The 20,300-nt window shown below is 42.9% G+C and overlaps 1 protein-coding gene and 1 long non-coding RNA gene across 2 annotated transcripts in view; one reads left to right on the top strand and one right to left on the bottom strand.

Moving 5' to 3' along the window:
- The window catches only part of EIF2S2 (eukaryotic translation initiation factor 2 subunit beta), an 18,588-nt gene extending 8,235 nt beyond the window's left edge, over nucleotides 1-10,353 (top strand). Inside the window, exons 4-9 of the mRNA XM_008703369.2 lie at nucleotides 3,076-3,211; nucleotides 3,878-3,978; nucleotides 4,844-4,992; nucleotides 7,227-7,283; nucleotides 9,244-9,329; nucleotides 9,883-10,353. Coding sequence (XP_008701591.2) covers nucleotides 3,076-3,211; nucleotides 3,878-3,978; nucleotides 4,844-4,992; nucleotides 7,227-7,283; nucleotides 9,244-9,329; nucleotides 9,883-10,058 — 705 coding nt within the window. The 3' untranslated portion in view covers nucleotides 10,059-10,353. The remainder of the gene's footprint in view (nucleotides 1-3,075; nucleotides 3,212-3,877; nucleotides 3,979-4,843; nucleotides 4,993-7,226; nucleotides 7,284-9,243; nucleotides 9,330-9,882) is intronic.
- On the bottom strand, nucleotides 5,706-20,300 carry LOC121104596. The gene is made up of 2 exons (XR_005836926.1): nucleotides 17,118-20,300; nucleotides 5,706-6,097 (listed from the first exon to the last, which is right to left on the bottom strand). It is a non-coding gene; the product is annotated as an uncharacterized LOC121104596 (long non-coding RNA).

The raw sequence follows: 20,300 nt of genomic DNA, 5'->3' as shown, positions 1-20,300 counted from the left end.
ACAAAGAAATACTCAGATTATACTGAACAAATGAGGTTTAAATATCCTGGGTAACAAGGTGACATACCACATGTGCTACAGAAGGCCATGGTTGACAAGGTTTTGTTGGTCAGTTCCTCTAGTAGCTTTTGTCCTGAAGAGGACAAGCTCTGCTCTTATTAAGTACTTAAACACTTTTTTCTCTGCTATTGAAGGCATAGCATAGCTTGTTACTACAAGTATCCTCATCAGGTAAGACATGGAGTTTAACTTGAAACTAAAGTGTTTTTAAGATACTGGGTATTGGGTTACTTGTCTACCTGAATTTTCAGACCATCACAGGGCTTTTGAAAAATCTTGAAAAACAGTGTGCCATTTTCTGTGTTTCAGTGGGTCCTTGCCTCAGTTTGGAAGTAGATCGTACTGGAATGAAGTAAATAAATAGTATAGGACTAGAAATTAGCTGTTGTGTGCTAATTTATATCAGCATATTTAAGTTTCTTGTTTAATGATTGTCATCTTGGAGACTAAGTTAATATCTGCTTTCTTTTTTTTTTTTTTTTTTTAAGATTTTATTTATTTATTCGACAGAGATAGAGACAGCCAGCGAGAGAGGGAACACAAGCAGGGGGAGTGGGAGAGGAAGAAGCAGGCTCATAGCGGAAGAGCCTGATGTGGGGCTCGATCCCAGAATGCCGGGATCACGCCCTGAGCCAAAGGCAGACGCTTAACCGCTGTGCCACCCAGGCACCCCAATATCTGTTTTCTTGTTTATGTGTTATCTGGCTAATACACATGAGCTGATTGGTTTTTGATGGCCAAATGTGGCATTGAGACTACATAGCTGGATTTGGGATCTCAAGGCTGCACGTCATTTACTCCCAGCTATTTTAAATTTTCTGCTAAGATTTATGAAATTACAGTGGCCAATGTCAGAGTAATTCAGTATGTAGGCATGCACAAATGGATGTTGATAGGTAATATTGACAACATACTTCAGGGTGGGAAGCCGGATAAGCTGGTGAAAGGATGGAGAGATTAGAAGACTAGAGACTGAGACTGGCCCTTTCTGATCTCTGGGGTGTATGACTCATTTCTAGTGCCCTGTTTACATCCGTAACTATAGCAGCTAATCTTGGAATCAAACTTTATCTTTTATCCATCCATTCATCAGGTGACTGTAATTCTCTGGGTTCTGCTTTTTCCCTCTTTCATGATGTCATCTATTGAAATGATGCCCAAAGACCTCTTCACAGTCTGGTGCCAGGCTGACTGTGGTATAATGAAAAAATAAATATTTGGTCTTTGTCCTTAGTTCCTGGCACACAGCTTCTAAAACCCTTGGCATCTCTGGAGTGATAAAAGTGTCCTTAGAGAGATGACTAGTGGCTGGGAGCTCCTGGATAGCTTTAGGGTGGGGGCTGGTTGTCAGAAAGCTTAAGCCATGATTAGAGGATTAAAACTTTCACATACACACTTCTCCAGGGAAAGGGGCTGGAGATTGAGTTCAATCACCAATGGGTAATGATTTAATTAATCCTGCCTACATAATGAAACCTCCATAAAAACCTTTCAACAGCGGGGGTTAGAGAGCTTCACGGTTTGTGAATATGTTGGGCTGTTGGGCGAGTGGTATAACCAGAGAAGGCTCTGCACCTGCCTCCCTCCCCCCTTTTCTTGCTCTGCTCTATGCATCTCTTCCATTTGGCTGTTACTGAATTGTATCCTTTATAATAAACTGGTAATAATTAAGTAAAGTGCTTTTCCGAGTCCAAGTCGTTCTAGCAGATTATTAAATGGGGGGGGGTGTTCTGAATTTGTAGTCAAGACAGATTAAATGTGGGTAAAACATTTACCCTGTACTTGCATTGGCCTCTGAAGTAAGGACAGTCTTGTGGGACTGAGCCGTTAAACCTGTAGAATCTGTCACTGAGCATGGGTAGTGTTAGAATTGAATTGAATCATAGGCCACCTAGTGTCAGAGAGTTGGACAATAGCTGTGGGAAAAATACACGTATTTGGTGTCAAGAGGAAAAAAACACTCCCATTGATTGCATCAGAATACTTAGAAACTTCTTTACTCCTGAACCCTGTTCCTGCTGAAGATTGTCAACCAGAAGATGCAGGAATCTTTTTTTCTTTTCTTACGATTTTATTTATTTATTTTAGAGAGCTCACATGAGCGGGACGGACAGGGAGAAGGAGAGAGAATCTCAGGCAGACTGTGCACTGAGCGTGAAGCTCAGTGCAGGGCTTGATCTCACGACCCCAAGATCACAACCTGAGCCGAAACCAAGAGTCAGATGCTCAATTGACTGTATCACCCAGGTGCCCTGATACAGGAATCTTTTAAAGATTTCTAGGTGATTTTGACAGTGGCCTGGTTTGGAAACATGAGCAATAATTATAAGATCTCAAGGCTGATGGATAAAGGAAAAGATGCCACAAAAGTGTCTTAAAGAGTGGTGCCTGTCTGGCTCAGTCAGAAGAGCATGTGACTCTTTGATCTCAGGGTGGTGAATTCAAGCCCCACATTGGGTGTGGAGCCTACTTTAAAAAAAGGGGGGGGGTGTCTTAAAGAACTTCCAGTTTAAATGACAGACTTTATTTATTTATTTATTTATTTATTTCTAGGATTTTATTTATTTACGTGAGAGTGAGCACCAGAGCACAGAGGGAGAAGAGAAGCAGAGTCCCCACTGAGCAGGGAGCCGAACGCAGAGCTTGATCTCAGGACCCTGAGATCATGATCTGAGCCAAAGGCAGATGCTTAACCAACTGAGCCACCTAGCACCCCTATTTATTTTTTTAAAGATTTTATGTATTTGAGAGAGGCATGAGCAGGGAGAGGGACAGGCAGACTCCCCACTGAGCACAGAGCCGGAGGTAGGGCTCATGACTTAGATACTTAACTGACTTAGCCACCCAGGTGCCCCTTAATGACAGACTTTCTGAGCCAGTTTGGTTCACCTGTGAGAGACATTGCTTATCTGTAACTGCAATTGTGAATATTTATTTTCCTCCAAAATGTCAGCCCATGTCATTTAAAAAAATAGTCCTAGTATCAAAATGTTGATTCTTATCTCAATTTCTTAGGATCTGAAGATTGAAAGTGATATCCAAGAACCAGCTGAACCAGAGGATGACCTTGACATTATGCTTGGCAATAAAAAGAAGAAAAAGAAGAACGTTAAGTTCCCAGATGAGGATGAAATACTAGAGAAAGATGAAGGTAATATTGAGGCTCGGCAGCTCATTTCTAGGTTACTCAAGACTTTGGCCTAGTCTCTTTGATGACCTTTCTTATTTTTCTGTTCTCCTTATTTCCATTGCCTGATAATGGAAACTGAAAGGAAAGGATATCTAACTTGATAATGACAGTTCAAGATTTCATGGGGGAAGAATTTGGCAACTGGGATTATACTAGCTGTAACTAGATTTAAAATAATGTTCAAAAAAATTTTTTTTTTCATTTTTTTGTTAAAAGTGCTGTTTTATTAGTTCTAAGTGCTAAAGTTCTTTAGAGAACTTTAGTTTAGCAGATGGATTTTTATGGATGTGGATGTTTCTTCAGCGCTTCAGAACAGCTGGATTTTTTTTCTCTAGTTATCCCAGTGCATTATGTTATCTTTCGTTTGTTAAATCAAGAAATAATTCAGTGTGTCTGTTATCACGAATTCCTAGAGAGGTCTCTATTAAGGGGTTATTTATGAAAGTTGTAACATCCCTGTCTTGACAAAGTAACAGGTTGTTTGTGAGCCTTGATGCTTTGAGCCTTGATGCTTTTATGCAGGAGGGAAGACAAATGTCTTTGAAACTTTCATTTCTCTAGATCTGCTTCACCCCCCCCACTTTGTTACTGCCTACCCCTCATTCTTACGGTCTTTATTATCTGTAGCTTTAGAAGATGAAGACAGCAAAAAAGATGATGGTATCTCATTCAGTAACCAGACAGGTCCTGCTTGGGCAGGTTCAGAAAGAGACTACACATATGAGGAGGTAAGGTAAATTTTGTTATGAAAAAGGGCTAAGATGTTTGCTAGAATTCAAAGAAGAACAAGATCTTTATTTACTTATTTTTTAACATTTATTTGAGAGCGAGAGAGAGCCTGTGCAGTGTGCAGGGAGGGGCAGGGGGAAAGAGAATCTCCAGCAGACTCCCTGCTGAGTGTGGAGCCTGGGCTCCCCTCTCATGACCCTGAGATCAAGACCTGAGCTGAAATCAAGAGTCGGATACTTAACCAACTGAGCCACCCAGGCACCCCTGAAGAGCAAGATTGTCATACTGAATTGGAAGGGCCATTGAAGAACAGATCGTGAAACAGACCCGGAGAGGTCACACAATCAGTGCACAGTGCTGCCTGGTGCCCTCCAATGCCCAGAGTTCAGTATCATTATGGTATTCACTGCTCCATCTGAATCCATGAACTTCTGTGGACATGGAGCCCTTTAACTGGGAGAGCAGTAGAGGAAGGGGGTGCCTTAATTTAGGGCCAGGGTGAGTTCAGTTAGTTTGTATGGACTTTCCTGAATCTTACTTTTCCATGTATGATATACTTTCCCATAGAAATAGCAAAGTTAGTAGGGCTCATTCCTTCATTCATTCAGCTTTGAACTCAGTATCGCTGAGCATCCCTAATGGACCTGCCTGAAGATTGAGTGCTGTTCTTAAGGTGCTTCCAGAATATGTAGACATGATAAGTTGTGTGTGTTAGTAAAAAAGTGTATGTGCTGCCGAAGCGAGGACTGTGTTTAGTAAAAAGTGATGTTTGCTTTGCTTGAAGATAAAACAGTGACTCAAGGGTGAATTTTATACTTCTTCTATTAATAAGAATGTATGTGAATACCATTTGTTTCTCTATAGCTACTGAATCGAGTATTCAACATTATGAGGGAAAAGAATCCAGATATGGTTGCTGGAGAGAAAAGGAAATTTGTCATGAAACCTCCACAGGTCGTCCGAGTAGGAACAAAGAAAACTTCTTTTGTCAACTTTACAGATATCTGTAAACTGTAAGTTGGTTAATGGAGAGTCCTCCACCCCAAATACCAGCTACTCAGAGGAGGCTATGTTAAATATCCTTATTGTGCAGTTTGTTGCAGGAAGAAGGNAAGAGTGCACAAGTGTCAGGGTTGGTTTGAGGGAGGTCACAGTTAACGTCTGTCAGTTCTTCCTATTCATAGGTCTCAGGGCTTGTTTTATCAGGCATCCAAAGGTGAGAGAAGCCAACTCATGCTGACCCCTGAGAGTGGATCATAACCAGATGCAGTGAAGAGGGAGGAGGTTGAATATAGTCCTCAGACAGGAGCGTGGGGAGCCCAGGGAGGTAGAAAAGCTCATTAGGCTGGGGTGGACCTGGTAAACAACTGCAAGAGTGAGCTCCGGGACAACAGCTGAATTTGGTGCCTCTTCTTTGGATGGTCATTGGCAAGTCATGGTCGATGAGATCTTAATGACCATCACATTCCATGTGTATCTCACCCCCAGGTCACTCTGGGCCTGGCACTTCTCATAGCTCAGCTACATCTTTTCTGACAGGCTCTTCAGGGCACCAGACCTTATCTATCTACTGTTTGTTACTCAGTTTCATAAGTGATACATGTTTATTGCAGATAAAAGGCAAAACAGTGAACACAAAAGAATAATCACTAAAAATTCTACCACCCTGAGATAATCACTTGTTTTCATTATAGGCATTACTTAAAAGGTTTAGACTTTTGGCTGATGACAATAGTAGTATATTTATTTGAGAAAAACTAGAAAATACAGACATGCTGAAGAAAATGAAAAATCATCTATAGATAACTCCATTAAGAGATAATCATAATTTAATACTTTTATGTTTAGCTAGTATTGTGCATGTAGATATTTTAAAATACATTAGTATCATACTGGTTTTTAACAGGATTTTCTCAGTGTATCACAAAACTTTTACCCATATCATTAGTCTTCAGAAATGTTTTGAATAGCAACACAACATATTCTAACAGTTCCTTAGTTGGATATGGTTGCTTCCGAGTTTTCAGGATCAATGGCAGAGCTTCAGGAAACATCCCGATACACGTATCTTGACATAATTCAGAATAGAGCCTTAGGGCAAAAATTCCCAAAGTGGAACTGCCAAATTAAAAGGAATGGGTTATTTTTGTGGCAAATTGCCTTCCAACAAGCTCCTACCAATTTATATTACCACTAGCAATGTAGGAGCTTACCTGTTCTATTTTCATCAACCCTCACTACACTTTNAGAGTAACTTAAAAATTGTAATAGTAGTACCTGGTTATTGGAACAAGTTCAACCAATGCCAAGTGAATAGAACTATTTTTTAGAGATTTATTTTAGAGCATGCAAGTGGGGGCAGGGAGCAGAGGGAGAGAGGAAACGGACTCCCCAACAATGCCGGGCTTGATCTCAGGATCCAAGATCATGACCTGAGTTGAAAGCAAGAGTCAAGATGCTTAACTGACTAAGCCACCCAGATGCTCCCCAATTGAATAGAATTGAAAAGTTTAAATACTGAATAGCATTGCTCTGTATTTGCTTTTTCCTGTGTGTACTTGGCGGGTGGGTGGTATATAGAGACCTGTCTTGCTCCAAAAGCAGGATAGAGTGGATATACGATAACTTAACTGCTCCTCAGTTGAATATTTAAGCTGTTTTCAATTTTTCTGCTCTTGTGCTACCATGGAGTATTTCTCTATATATTGTTCCCTTTTTTTGTTAATGAAAATTTTCAAAAAAGACACACATAGGGATTAGCAGAACAGCCAAGTGTCCCATTGCCTAGGTTTTGTGTATTTTGACCTTTTGACACATGTGCATCAGATCTTTTTCATTTTATTTTTTTTAGAAAGGGGGAGAGAGAATCCCAGGCGGTTCCATGCCTAGCATGGAGCCCGACAAGGGGCTCGATTTCACAACTTTGAGATCATGACCTGAGCTGAAATCAAGAGTCAGACACAACCAACTAAGCCACCCAGGCGCCCCCAGATCTTTTTCTTCTTTAGAAAGAGGGTTTTACAATCAAGGACATCTGTGTATCTCTTTCTGATCCCTTCACCTTCTTTCTCAGAAAAAGAGGTTAACCTCTAAAGTTGGTGTTATTTCAGGGTTTGATGAACTAGGCACTAAAATTCACCAAATAGTTGAGTAATTACAGATAAAAACAGTGAACAGGATGGTTTTTTAGACATTTGGTAAGATTTCCAATGAAGGATAAAGTTTATATATTCCACTTTCTTTTTAGATTACATCGTCAGCCCAAACATCTCCTTGCGTTTTTATTGGCTGAATTGGGTACAAGGTAAGAAACTATATTCACATTTATGTACAATTATAGATCATACTACTGGTTATTTTAAAAGAATGTCTCATAACTTGAAAAGGATACATAACACCCTTAGGAAAAACATTCACATGATGATAATCAAGGGAACTTTTAGGCCAGGGAGGGAGGGAAATCATTTTTGAGAGCTTAGCTGCTTAGGAATAGGGAACAGAGTTAAAAGTGGCTCATCTATACAGGCCTGCTGGTGTTCCTGTCATTAATATTCTTGGGTCTTCTTATGGAGCAAACAGACTTCAGAGGAAACCATTTTCTTAGGCCAGAATTTATTTTCTAAATTGTTAATAGGCTATCGAAGAAATAGGTTGCAGAGTGGCACAGGAGAAAACACTGAAACAGAGAACCATAATTAGTTATTTTCCTGTTTTCAGGGCTCACGTGTTGAAGGCACAAAGCCAGTCTATCCCCATTCAGGGAGGCCATTATCCCACGGAGCCCATCCCAATGAGTATGACCATAAGTACTAGGAATCCAAAAGTCCCTTTAAAAATAATTAACACAGACTTAGAGCATGATGATGATGAACACATACTGAGTGCCTACTGTATGCCAGGTACTGTGCCAGGTACTGTGCCAAGCACTTTTTGGGGTACTCAGTTGTTACAGTGGTCTGTAAGTGGAAATTAATATTACCCGTCTTACAGGATTCATGTGAGTTGGTCACAGAGCTAGTTAATAGCATAGTCGAGATAGTAAACTCAGCTCTGCCTGTCTCTACAGCTTGAACTTTTAAAGGCTTACAGAGATAACTAAGGTGTTCTGTCTTCCTACTCTAAAACTCAGTTTGTTGGAATTGACTGCATTTGAGGTTAAGGAGTAATTTATTTAACTAGTGGTAGATAGGAAAGCTCTGTTGTAGAAGAACTGTGTTTTAAATATATATTTGTTAGATTATTTTTAATTTGTATAAACTAACGAAGGAATAAAAGCTAGCAGTGACCTACTTCTCAGAATAATTTACACTTTTACACTTTTTGTAGAGGTAGAATATTATAACAAGTTGTGACCAGTGAACTTATGGTCTGTGGGCTAAATATTATGGGGTTGTTGAGAAAATTCAATTTCTTTTGACAGTGAATGGGAAAAATTTCCTACATCAAGCATTGGAATCACCGTAGCCTGGAGATTAAGGGTTACAGTCCATGGAGGATGATAATAAAGCCTTATAGTTAAAGGAGAATCACAGGAGAGGTTCTTACAAAAGTCAGTTTTATGAGATGCAAAGCAAATATCAATTTAATGCTACCTGGCTGAACTTTGTTGTTTCACGATGTGATTTGTAACATATGGTAATATCTAGCACAGAGCTTTACCTTTTCAAAAGTGTTGGTCAGCAGCTTCTTTTCAAAAAGTTTCTCTTTAAGCACCACTGACAATATGTGACCTGTGATTCCAACTGTACTTCATTGGTAACAGCTTTATAGAGATACAGTCCACACATTTAAATGTACACATGGTTTTTAATATGTTGACATAGTTGAATAGCCATTACCACAACCCATTTCAGGATATTTTCATCAAATCGCTGACTGAGTCAAAACATTTGGTGATTAGAATTTGGTCCTTCCTATTTTTGTATTACAGATCCCCTCACTGCCTTATACCTGGTATACATTCAGTAGAAGTGTCTTTATTCCTGTTGGATGAATAAGCCATCACACACAGTGGAGGAATCAGTTTGTTAGCCTTCATCCTGAATCTGTCACTGGAGATTTAATTGGTTAAATTGGACTTAATGTTAGGAAATAGGAGTACGTCATCAGGCATCAACTACTTAAAAATAAATTTTGAAAGATCAGGTAGTATAGCACTGCTTTTAGAACTTGCCTGTGCCATTGAATATATTTTAAATAGGTCCTGGAATTTGGTTTCTTACAGGAAACAACAGTAATGGAGACACTTTTCTTTTCTCTCCTAGTGGTTCTATAGATGGTAATAATCAACTTGTAATCAAAGGAAGATTCCAACAGAAACAGATAGAAAATGTTTTGAGAAGATATATCAGTAAGTGTATAATTACATCACTCTGAAATGTTCTCAATATTTTGGGAGAGATCCGCAGGTTTTTTAATGAAGCTAGAAAGGCTGACCTTCAAAGATAAGGGCAAATGATGGGAGGATGGGACAGCAAGGGGACTCTTGGCAGCTGCTTAGGGGTATGGAGAAAAAGGGTTTGGATTTCTTAAGCTCCAGCAGATCAAGGCTGCTTTGTTGGTTCTAGGCTGAAGGACAAGTCAGGGAAATCTCTTTGCAGTTAGCAGGTGTATTCCCACCTAGGAAAGCTAATGAGTTCTGAGTGGCTGTCCTGTAGACAGAACCAGGAATGGCATCTGGCAATCATCCCTGCCTCCTTGGACACAAACCTTGGTTTAGCACCTGAAGCATCACAGCAAACAGCTTGTGTCTTTTTACCCCTGGAATATCAAAGTTAAGCTAAAGCTTTCCCTGGTCTGGGTGCCAGCCTGGGCTTGTGGAGTTCATTGTAGAAGTTTCAGAGGGAAGAAACCTCTGGCTCACTGCAGCCGCCAGGTAATTCTGTATGTTGTTTTTCCTGCAGAGGAATACGTTACCTGTCACACGTGCCGATCACCGGACACAATCCTGCAAAAGGACACCCGACTCTATTTCTTACAGTGCGAAACTTGTCATTCTCGATGCTCTGTTGCCAGCATCAAAACCGGCTTCCAGGCTGTCACAGGCAAGCGAGCACAGCTCCGTGCCAAAGCTAACTAATTGGCTAACCACCACTGATTTTGCAAAGTGTGTTGTGGAGATTTGGCTGGACAGGTTTACCATCAGAGTGGATATACCACTGTATTAAAAACAAGATAGAAAAGCTGCCAGGTTCTTTGGTGTGTGGCTGGTCGGTCTGAAATCCTTGAAAGATGCCGATGCTCAAGCTGTTGACATACTCGCTGCCTACTTTAACAACTGTCAGGAAAACATGATGGGGTAAGGCGGTGCTTTTTTAAAATCGTTCATAGACTTATGTAAAATGCAAGATAAATTAAAGTTATTATAACAGTGATTCTTTCAATTTGGTTTGTCCTTCGGTTTTCTATAAAAATTGTGCTTAATGAATTCAGCAAAACAGTTTGTGCCTGGGCTCTGCGAGGTCTCTATATCCTCATCTGAGAAACTGGACAGTGGCAGGTGCTTCAGCTGGGCAGCCTTTTTTCTTCTCAGCTTCTCTTGAAATAAAGCTTCACATGAGAGGGCGGTTGGAACATGAGATCGGGAGGACAGCCTGTTTTCAGTGTCCACAGAATGATTACATAGATTTGAATTCTTTTCGTTATGTGAGGATTGTTGCTACTACCTCACTGCCAAGTGCTCCAGCTGTTACCACATGAGGGGAATACAAGGTGCTAGGTACCCACCCCCTCCCCCCCGTCCGAATTTTCTTTCTTACTGGCCACTAAGAAAATCTTAGAAACAGCCCTTAAGTATGTCTTGTAATCAGCACACTGAGAAAAACGTTGGGCATCTGTTGGTAAGGAAGCAGTGTGGCATGTTGTACCATACAGAGAACTGAGTGCAAAGTAAGAAGCTAGAGAAAGCTTTTCTTTTTCCCAACTTCTGGGTTTGAAAAAGACCCACTACAAATGCTTTTCTGTTTCCTATATTAAAAGTAGCTTTTCAGTGTGACCATGAGAAACCAAGAGGTGATGGTGCCTATGTGGTGCTTTTGGTGCCTCCAGTTCTGCCTCCTGAGGATTTGGCTGAAAGCTGTTTCTCCATTCAGCACAGGGAGAAAGATCATTCAGTCTGCTGTGACTTGCCTTGCACACACCTGACCATAAAGGCACATTGCTGCTCCTCACGTGCTTGTTGCCAGACTCCTAAGTGGCCCCAGGAGCAGTCACTCAGCCCTGAATGTTTTAACCATGTTGTTTTTAATCACTGTGACCCTTAATTTTAAAGTACAGGCCACGTGTTATAAAACACCTTGGCCATGAAATGGTGGAGGGAGCAGAGTAGTCCGTTGACCAGATAGGTCCCAGGGAGACCACACACTGGCTGAGCTGCCACCACTGCCCTGATGAACTGAACTGTTTATGATGCCATCTTCCTTCTTGTGTATCTACGCCCACACAATCCCAATGTTCGATATTACTGCGTGAATAAAGCAAGGTTTAGTGCCTCTTGTGTAATTAGCCCTCCATTGCTTTTGTGTGTACCTATGTGTTTTTCTTTTTACTTCAGTGGGACCCCTTAGGGAAGACAAGTTTTTACCTTTTACCTGTGTGACAGGTTGGCACACAGTTGTTGCAGTTTCAACCCAATTTTAACTTCATTCTCAAAACAGTTTCTGGACTGATAGAATCCTTTAAGAAACTGTCTGATTAAAATTGAATTAACTATTAACCCACTCAATTTTGGGCTGCCCTAAGTTACCCATTCACAGTGGCATCAGCTTCTTCTGTCTCTACTGCCTCACACCAAGCCCCTCAGCTTCAAGGAACCTTCTATAGGGTGACAAAACAAAAGGCAACTGAGGGTTTTTGATCAAGAGCCGGGTTTTGGTTGTGAGAAGGGAACAAGACCTTTCCCAAACAAGACCGTTTCCATTAGGAGACGGTCTTGAGGAGTGTTCCTAATCATGCAAAAGGGAAAAAAGAAGGGTTCCGCTGGTAGTTTAAAAAAATAAAAAAGTTTGAGACTTGATAAACAGGTTCTGTGACTGCCTAAGCCAAGTCTGCAGTATGCTGCTGTGCATGTTCTTTCTGACCCCATCCTGGCTCACTCCCACATTTCCACTGCCCACTGCATGTAAAGTATTATTTCCCCTTCCAGGCCACCATAATATAGGAACCAAGAACAAGGGGTTTTGTTCACTCATTCACCCCTACGTCCTGAGAGCAAGCAGTCTAGCAAGTTGTCAGTGTTCTAATACTTGAGTTTCTTTAATATTTTTATTTGAGAGACAGCATGGGCAAAAGAACAAGCAGACTCCCCACTAAGCAGAGCCCAATGCAGGGCTCGATCCCAGGATCCCAACCTGAGCCAAAGTCAGGCACCTAACCAACCGAACCACCCAGGTTTCTTTAAAAGAAAGAAACCACCTTGGTTTCTTTAAAAGAAGCATAGAATGGGGGCTCCTGGGTGGCTCAGTCGATTAAGTGTCCAGCTCTTCATGGCTGAGCCCTGTGTAGGCCTCCATGCTAGGCATGAAGCCTGCTTAAGATTCTCTCCTCCCCACCCCCACTCATGCTTGCTTTCTCTCTTGTGCTTAAAAAAAAAGAAAAGAGGGGCGCCTGGGTGGCACAGCGGTTAACCGTCTGCCTTCGGCTCAGGGCATGATCCCGGCGTTCTGGGATCGAGCCCCACATCAGGTTCCTCCACTGTGAGCCTGCTTCTTCCTCTCCCACTCCCCCTGCTTGTGTTCCCTCTCTCACTGGCTGTCTATCTCTGTCAAATAAATAAATAAAATCTTTAAAAAAAAAAAATTTTTATAACCCCTCTCCCCCCAGACATCTTGCAATGTAAGTGTTCTGCAGAAAAAAATGTTTCGCTGGACATCTTGAAAGAAATTTTGCTGTGGTATATGAGGCCCCAATTCTGATCCGACCTCTCCCCCCCGCCCCCGCCCAGATCCTTTGCCTTGGCAATTCTAAGGTTTCACATTTCAACAAAACATTAGATTTTGCAATCTGTTTTAGAATCTGGGCTTTGTAGCATGTGATCTTTTTCAGTTGAAAAGATGGATTTATAATTAAAAACTTAATTCCCATAATCCTATCAACATTTTACTGTCAAAAACATTTTTCCGTGGGGCGCCTGGGTGGCACAGCGGTTAAGCGCCTGCCTTCGGCTCAGGGCATGATCCCGGCGTTCTGGGATCGAGCCCCACATCAGGCTCCTCCACTGTGAGCCTGCTTCTTTCTCTCCCACTCCCCCTGCTTGTGTTCCCTCTCTCGCTGGCTGTCTGTCACATAATAAATAAAATCTTTAAAAAAAAAAAAAAAAAAAAAAAAAAAAAAAAAAAAACATTTTTCCAAGTTAGTACAGTCTTCGTAGTTTTTTAAAACTGCAAAGAAGTCCATCCATGTTATACCATAGTTTATTAAATCAGTGCTTGGATGGGCATTTGCTAATTTGTAAGACTGCTATCAGTATGGACTCTGAGCAGTTGGGAGTGGCTTCCCATTGAAGACTGCTCTTGGGATGATTGTCTCAGATCCTGATAAACCCTGCCACCCTTGGCCATAGGAGCATCAAACTCTCCCAACAACATGCAACAGAGGCATAGTCCTTGGAGCTTAGTCACATTAATGGTGCTTTTTGAGAAGAAAGGACCAAACACTTGCTGGGTCCCTGTGGCTGCCATGGCTCCTGTCCTTTCAAACTTTCCCTGATAACAAAATATTCCTGAACCCTTCTCATCACTGCCCCTTGATTTAAGCTTGGGTTCTGTTTTATTAAGACAACATTGGAAGTTACTCGAGGACAAGCTGTTAAAAAGAATAAGTATTAATGGATATTCTTCATATTAAACACAACATTTTAATAGCCTCTTTTAAAATTATCATCAGCTGCAGATTTTCCTGAGCTTTTTAAATAGACCAGAAACAAGATCAAAGCCAAAAATCTTACATGGGAAGCTGGCCAAACCTAATCATACAGTGAGCAACAGCTTCAGTATCATTAACTCTCTTGGCCTCTGAGAATTATGATTTTTCAGTCCCAGACACATCTGTGCACTATGATTACCACTGCCCAGAATCTGGGGTATTCTTAACTATCTTTTAAACCTTTTTTTTTTTTTTAAAGTGTAAGCTCCATGCCCAACATGGGGCTTGAACTCATGTCCCTAAGTCTGAGAATCACATGCTCTACCAACTGAGCCAGCCAGGCCCGACACCCGTATTTTTTTTTTTTATTTGTTTTATTACATTCTTAAATAACAAATATTCTTAAATAATTCTGAGCTATTCCTAAATACTCTTAAATAATCCTGTAGGTAAGTGGCTAGTACTACCAAAGTCCCAACTTTGTACCAGGCCCCGTTCTAGTGTATTTTTCATTCCTTCAATCAGCACAGCAACCCTTTGAGGAAGGTAAACTATTCTCCCCATTTTAGAAAAGAGGAAATAGACTCAGAAAGAATAAGCAACTTGCCCAAGAGGTACACAGCTGGTAAGTGGGGAGCCAGGTTGCAGGTCCAGGCATTTCAGCTCCAGAGCCTGTGCTCTGCCCCTGTAACACTGCCTCTCAGGGACAGTGTCCTATGTTCAGAAGTATTACTACCTGAATGCCTGCAAAAGGCAGTCAGTCCCCTACCCTCCAGGAGCATATAGTTTAGTGAAGATGACAGATGAGCAAACCAGTTATAAATATAATCTGGTAAGAGGAGCGGTGATAGAACTAGCATTAGTGGAAGGGCCAGTGCTAACTCAGGTCAGTAAGGTGAACTACAGATAATGAGCCCAGTTGGAGAGAACAAAGACCATTGCAGGTAGAGGAAACAGCAGCAGCTGTAAAGGCACAGAAGCCAGATAATTCCCACAATTAGTTCCATGTGCCTTGACAATAGGTGTCAGGTTGGGAGATGGGAGATGTTGAGCTGGAAAGAGAAAGGACGGGGTCTAGAATCTACCAAATGGGCAGTGAATAACTGATGGTGGTAAAGACTGACATGGGAAGTAAGCATCAGGAGACTAGCTTGGAGGTTACCGTAAAAGTCCAAGTAAGAGATAAAGAAGGGCCTAATCTAAGGCAGTGGGATGGAAAATGAACATGACCTGATGATTAGGAGAAAATGCTGACATGGGCAGCAGGTGGACAGTGGTGCCATTCCCCAAGATGAGGACTCGTGAAGAAAAAGACTGGTAGCCTGACAGGGCAGGGCTTGACTGAGTTGGAGCTGGAGATGGGGAGGCAGTACTGTGGAGTCTGAAGCCATAGATTGTTAGCCAGGAAGTTGTACAGAAAAATTAAAAGAGGATCGAGAGGTACTGGCATACGAGGACGAATCAGCAAAGGAAACAGTGTAGAGAGGAGGAGGAAGAGCCAGGAGAGACTGTTGTCCCAAGAAGCAGGAGAGGAATTTCTGGGTCAGTTTGTGACAGGTACGTGGGAAAGGACTGCCCAGGTTTGCATCCTGCCTCCATCTCTGCAAAGCCAAGATTCACTGCCAAGACATGATCTTGGGCAAACTGTTCAATCAAGGTCTCAATTTCCCAACCTGTAACTCGGGATAAATATCTCCAACTCTAGGGGATTGTTGTGAGGTTTAAATAAGATTAAGGCAATCCTTGTTAAAGAATTTAGCACCCAGGAAATGCTAACATGTATGTGTTATATCCCTCTTTCTACAAGTCAAATGCTGCAGGTGGGGTTGTGGGCGAGGGAGGCATATAATTAGGAACACAAAGGTAGGGGTGCTTGCCTGGCTCAGACGGAAGAGCATGTGCCTCCTGATTTTGGGGTCATGATTTCAAGCCCAACGCTGGGTGTAGAGCTTAAAAACAAAACAAACAGGGGCATCTAGGTGGCGCAGTCCTTAAGTGTCTGCCTTCAGCTCAGGGTGTGATCCCAGCGTTCCGGGATCGAGTCCCACATCGGGCTCCTCCGCTGGGAGCCTGCTTCTTCCTCTCCCACTCCCTGCTGTGTTCCCTCTCTCGCTGGCTATCTCTCTGTCAAATAAATAAATAAAATCTTTAAAAATAAATAAATAAAAAATAAAAACAAAACAAAAAACAAAAATCAACCCACAAAGGTAGATGCTGGATTGAATTGTCTGCATATGTTCCATAGTTATTTAACTGACCAAGTCACATATTCCTTTATAAAACCTTTATGGGCAAGAATGAATGAGACAGACTCTGGCATTAGCTCCCTGTGTGGTCAGGGAACTGGATCCTGCGCTGTGCAGGGGGTAAACACTGCAGATATGTTTTAGAGGTAAGAGGGGACTAGAGGATGGGCAAGAAATGGGGTCCAGGTCATAAAGTGGGAATGGGTAACCCTGTCAGTTTCTGTTCTGCGCACCTGGAAAAGCCAAACCCATGCACTTGCCCAAACAAGACAGGGCTCCTGCACCTTTGTAGGACACCCTGATCACCTGGGCCCCCTTGGGGTAGACTGAAGCAGGGGTGCAGGGACGGGGACATGTGCGCCATGGGCCACTCACCAGTCAGAGGAGGCAGGTGTCCATTCATTCATATACACAGGAGGGCAAGCTGGGCTTGACCCACAGGCTTAGTGACCAGATGGACACACTACTCAACTGCAGTAACTCTTAGATGTAGGAAAAAAAGCTTGCTAATATTTTTCTTTGCCTCCTTTTTTATAATATTCTATTATATTCTATTGACTTTCTCTTTGTAAGCTGTCTGAAATATATTTTGGAACAAAGTGAATATAAAGTAAGCAGGGGGAAAAAAGAGGAAAGAAGATTACAGTCTGTTATTTTTTTTAAGAGAAAATCACCTGAATCTGGATTAGGTAGTAATAAATGAACTCATTCATTAGGTACTGTCATACTAACAATGTTCTTTTCTGCTTTTCAGATGAGGAAGATGAGGCTCAGAGAGGTTAACTGATTTTCCTAAGGTCACACAAATAATCTGGATCAGAACTCAGTTCAACATGAAATCTATACTCTTAACCCAGTCGCCCTAAAGTAGAGCAAACTCCTTAACCTCTTTGAGCCTCAGTTTGTGTTCTGGTTATCTACTGATAGAGAACAAATTAGTCCGAAACTTAGTAGCTTAAAACAATGACAATCACTGATTATTCTCCCTCACGGTGCTGGGCATTGACTGGGGTCAGCTAGGCAATTCTTACTTGGTTTTCAGTCAGTGGCTGGGCTGGACTCATCCTGAAGGCTTCCTCACTCATGTCTGACAGCGGCTGCTGGCTGACAGCTGGAACATGGGGCTGTCAGGCCTTGCCATGTGGTCTGGGCTTCTTCACAGCCTGGTAGCTGGGTCTCAAGACACAAAAGTGGAAACTGCTAGTTCTTAAGAACAGAACTGTGAGACTGGCACAGCATCACCATCACTGTATTCTGTTCAGCCAGAGCCCAGATAAAGGGGAGAGGGTACAGATACCAGCTCTCAACAGGGCCAAGTTTTAGAACCTTCACATCTACACAATGAAGACCTGTTTTTCTCAGCCCAAACCTCCCTTCTAGCTACAGAACTCTTCTATCTTCCTTCTGGAGATTCTCCCCTCCCCCTCCACACAGAGGCCCTGTGGCCATGCTCTGCCACCACTGAGAACCTGTCTGAGAACAAGGCCCAAGGAGGAAGCAAAGCTGAGGAATAGAGAAAAAGATTCCTGATGACGACTCTTGAACCCCTGGGTCCCACTGGGTCTGAAGGACTATCCCCAGACCTTTATATTTGCCAAACAGTAAACTACTTCCTGCTTAAGCACGTATGAGTTCAGTTTCTACAACTTGTAACCAAAAGTTCATATTACATACACCTCAAAGTTGGTTACAGAGATTAAATAAATACAAAATGTGCCTTTACACAGCAGATATTCAGGAAGTGGTTTACTGTTGTGTGGCCACAGCTGTTAAGGATTTGTATTTGTCCAAAGTTAATCAGTGGCCCAAATGGAATTCAAACCCAAGATGCCTGATCAGAATCTTTTGCCCAGCTCTACCTTCCATATTTCTGTGGTCTCACCAAATGGTCCACCGTAAAATATAGTGTGTCCTGACGGGACAAGAGATGACCTGGCCAGTGCTGGCTAATACTGGATACTCACCACATTTCAGCTCCTCACAGATAAAAAAAAAAAAAAGATCAAATTATCATGTCATTATTTCTTAAGCGTGTTTTAAAAACTATTAAAATTCCCAAATCCTCAAAAAGCACTCCAGCAGCTGCTACTAAACATTCCGAATGGCAAATGAAATAAGGTCTGAGAGGGATTAAAAACAAATTGTGGCCCTATTTTGAAGCTCCTCAAATTAAGAGTTCGGACTTAGGCATGTGACTTGCTTTGGCCAATAGAAGCTGACAAACACGACACAAGCAGGAACTTGAAGAGCACCTGTGTCTCGGGGCTTACCTGGTCTTGCCTGCTAGATGCCCACTTGACAAGTGGGTGAGACTATCTGGGACCCATGGGCCCCCAGCCGATCTGCCAGCTCACTTCAGCCACATCAAAGCCCAGATGAGGTAAGTAGAACTGCCCAGCTGAGCATAGCCCAAATTGCCAAGCCACTCAATCAGAAGCTAATAAATGTTTATTAAAGGTACTGAGTTTTGGAGTGGGTTTGTTATACAAGTTAATAACTGATATAAGGCCCATTTACTGTCCCTGATCTAAGCCAACCCCTCATACAGATGAGGAAACAGAGACCTAGCAAGGAACAAGACTTGCCCAGAGTCACAAACATTACTGGCAGCAGTACAGGAAGGAAAGCTTGACTCACAATCCAGTAAAGCCACTGGCTGTGATACTCCTTCAAGACAGCTGCCAGGATCACAAATGAGGCTTCAGATCTTCAGAACACCTAGGGAATATAAGTCCTCTGGGCACAATCTGGTATCACATTTCTTCACCATCTCCTTTTGGTTTTCAGAAGTTGAACAAAAAAAACCGATGAGCAATGGAATGGGAGAGGTCTCTCCTGTCCCAGACATGGGGAGGATGGGCAGGTGTGTGCAGGGTTTTGCAGATGTGAATTTTCCATTCAAGCTTTCCCACGGGCTAAGTAGTTCAGGAGCTTTTCTGGGGCACCAGGATGTCTAGGATATATCCTGATGCCAGGGTGATTAGGCAGGGCCTCTGGGCAGGGCTGATGCTTCCTCCCCTGGAAGGGGTCTTGCTTGCTCTTCTGCCTAACATACTAACAGAAGCCTACAGCCCCTCCTGTTCTACCTGAATCCCAAGCACTGAAAAGTGAGTGCCTCAGTCAAGCACTACTGAGTAAGGCCTTGTAGAGTCTGAAAACGTTACGGTGCAATCGGCACAGAGCACTAGGCTCTGGCAACACAGGAAACCGGTGCCAGCTCTGTGTCAAGTCCACCAAGGTCCAAAACCCCTTCTTTGCATTCTGCCCAAGTTCCAGTCCAGGGCAATGTACAAGGTAGGGACATGCTAGAACTCGGCTCTGGCCTTCTGAGCAGAAGAACTGAGTTCAGGGATTGGAGGGGTATGTTCCACTGAGGGCTCTTCAGGAGAGATGGGACACTCCCTGTGGACCTAGCCCCTTCTGCTGGACACCTTCTTTAGCTCTCCAGACTGAAGCCTTTTGTTTTGAGTAAGTTCCAAGGGGCTATTTTTCACCCCAGCTCTGAATTTCTCAGAGACTGAAGGCCTCAAGCCTCTACCCTCTCTCTCGCTGCTGCCCAGGGTCCCAGGCAGGCACACATTTGGGGACTGAGATCCCACTGGGCACCTAAAGCTCCAAAAAGCCAGAAACATTGCTCCACATCACACCAAGACGTAAAGGCCAGCAGGGATGGGGGCGTTTGGGCCAGCTGTGGGTCCAGAACTCTGGCTGCCTAATGGGCTGGCTAGTCAGGGCCCTGCACAGCCTGGAAACGTAGAGCCACACTCGGGCTTCAGACTGCTAGCCTGCCAATGGCAGGCAGGAGGGCTGCCCAGGGAGGGTGCCATGAGACAACATAGACTTCCCTGGGTGATTCCATACCCAAGGTAACCTAGCCTGAGCACTGTCTCAAGCCCAGCCTCTATCCTCCACCAAAACCTGGAGCCAAAGCCCAGGGTAGGTTTGATGGAGGCTATGTTGGAGAACTGGTGGTGTGAACTGGGATTTTCAGTAAGGACTCCAGCAGGCCTGAGACTCTGAGGAACATGTAAAGACGGAGGGAGAGCCCAAACCCCTTTGTGATGATGGGACCGAATTTCCTGCCTAGAAGAGAGAATGAACAATTTCTGAAGAGCAGTAAGCTGATCAGAAATACTTCTCAGAGGGGCGCCTGGGTGGCACACCGGTTAAGCGTCTGCCTTCGGCTCAGGGCGTGATCCCGGCGTTATGGGATC

This window comes from Ursus maritimus, unplaced genomic scaffold, assembly GCF_017311325.1.
Source record: "Ursus maritimus isolate PB19 unplaced genomic scaffold, ASM1731132v1 scaffold_22, whole genome shotgun sequence".
Classification (NCBI taxonomy): Eukaryota; Metazoa; Chordata; class Mammalia; order Carnivora; family Ursidae; genus Ursus; species Ursus maritimus.
Note: the sequence above shows the minus strand (reverse complement) of the source record. Positions and strands in the feature narration are given on the sequence as shown.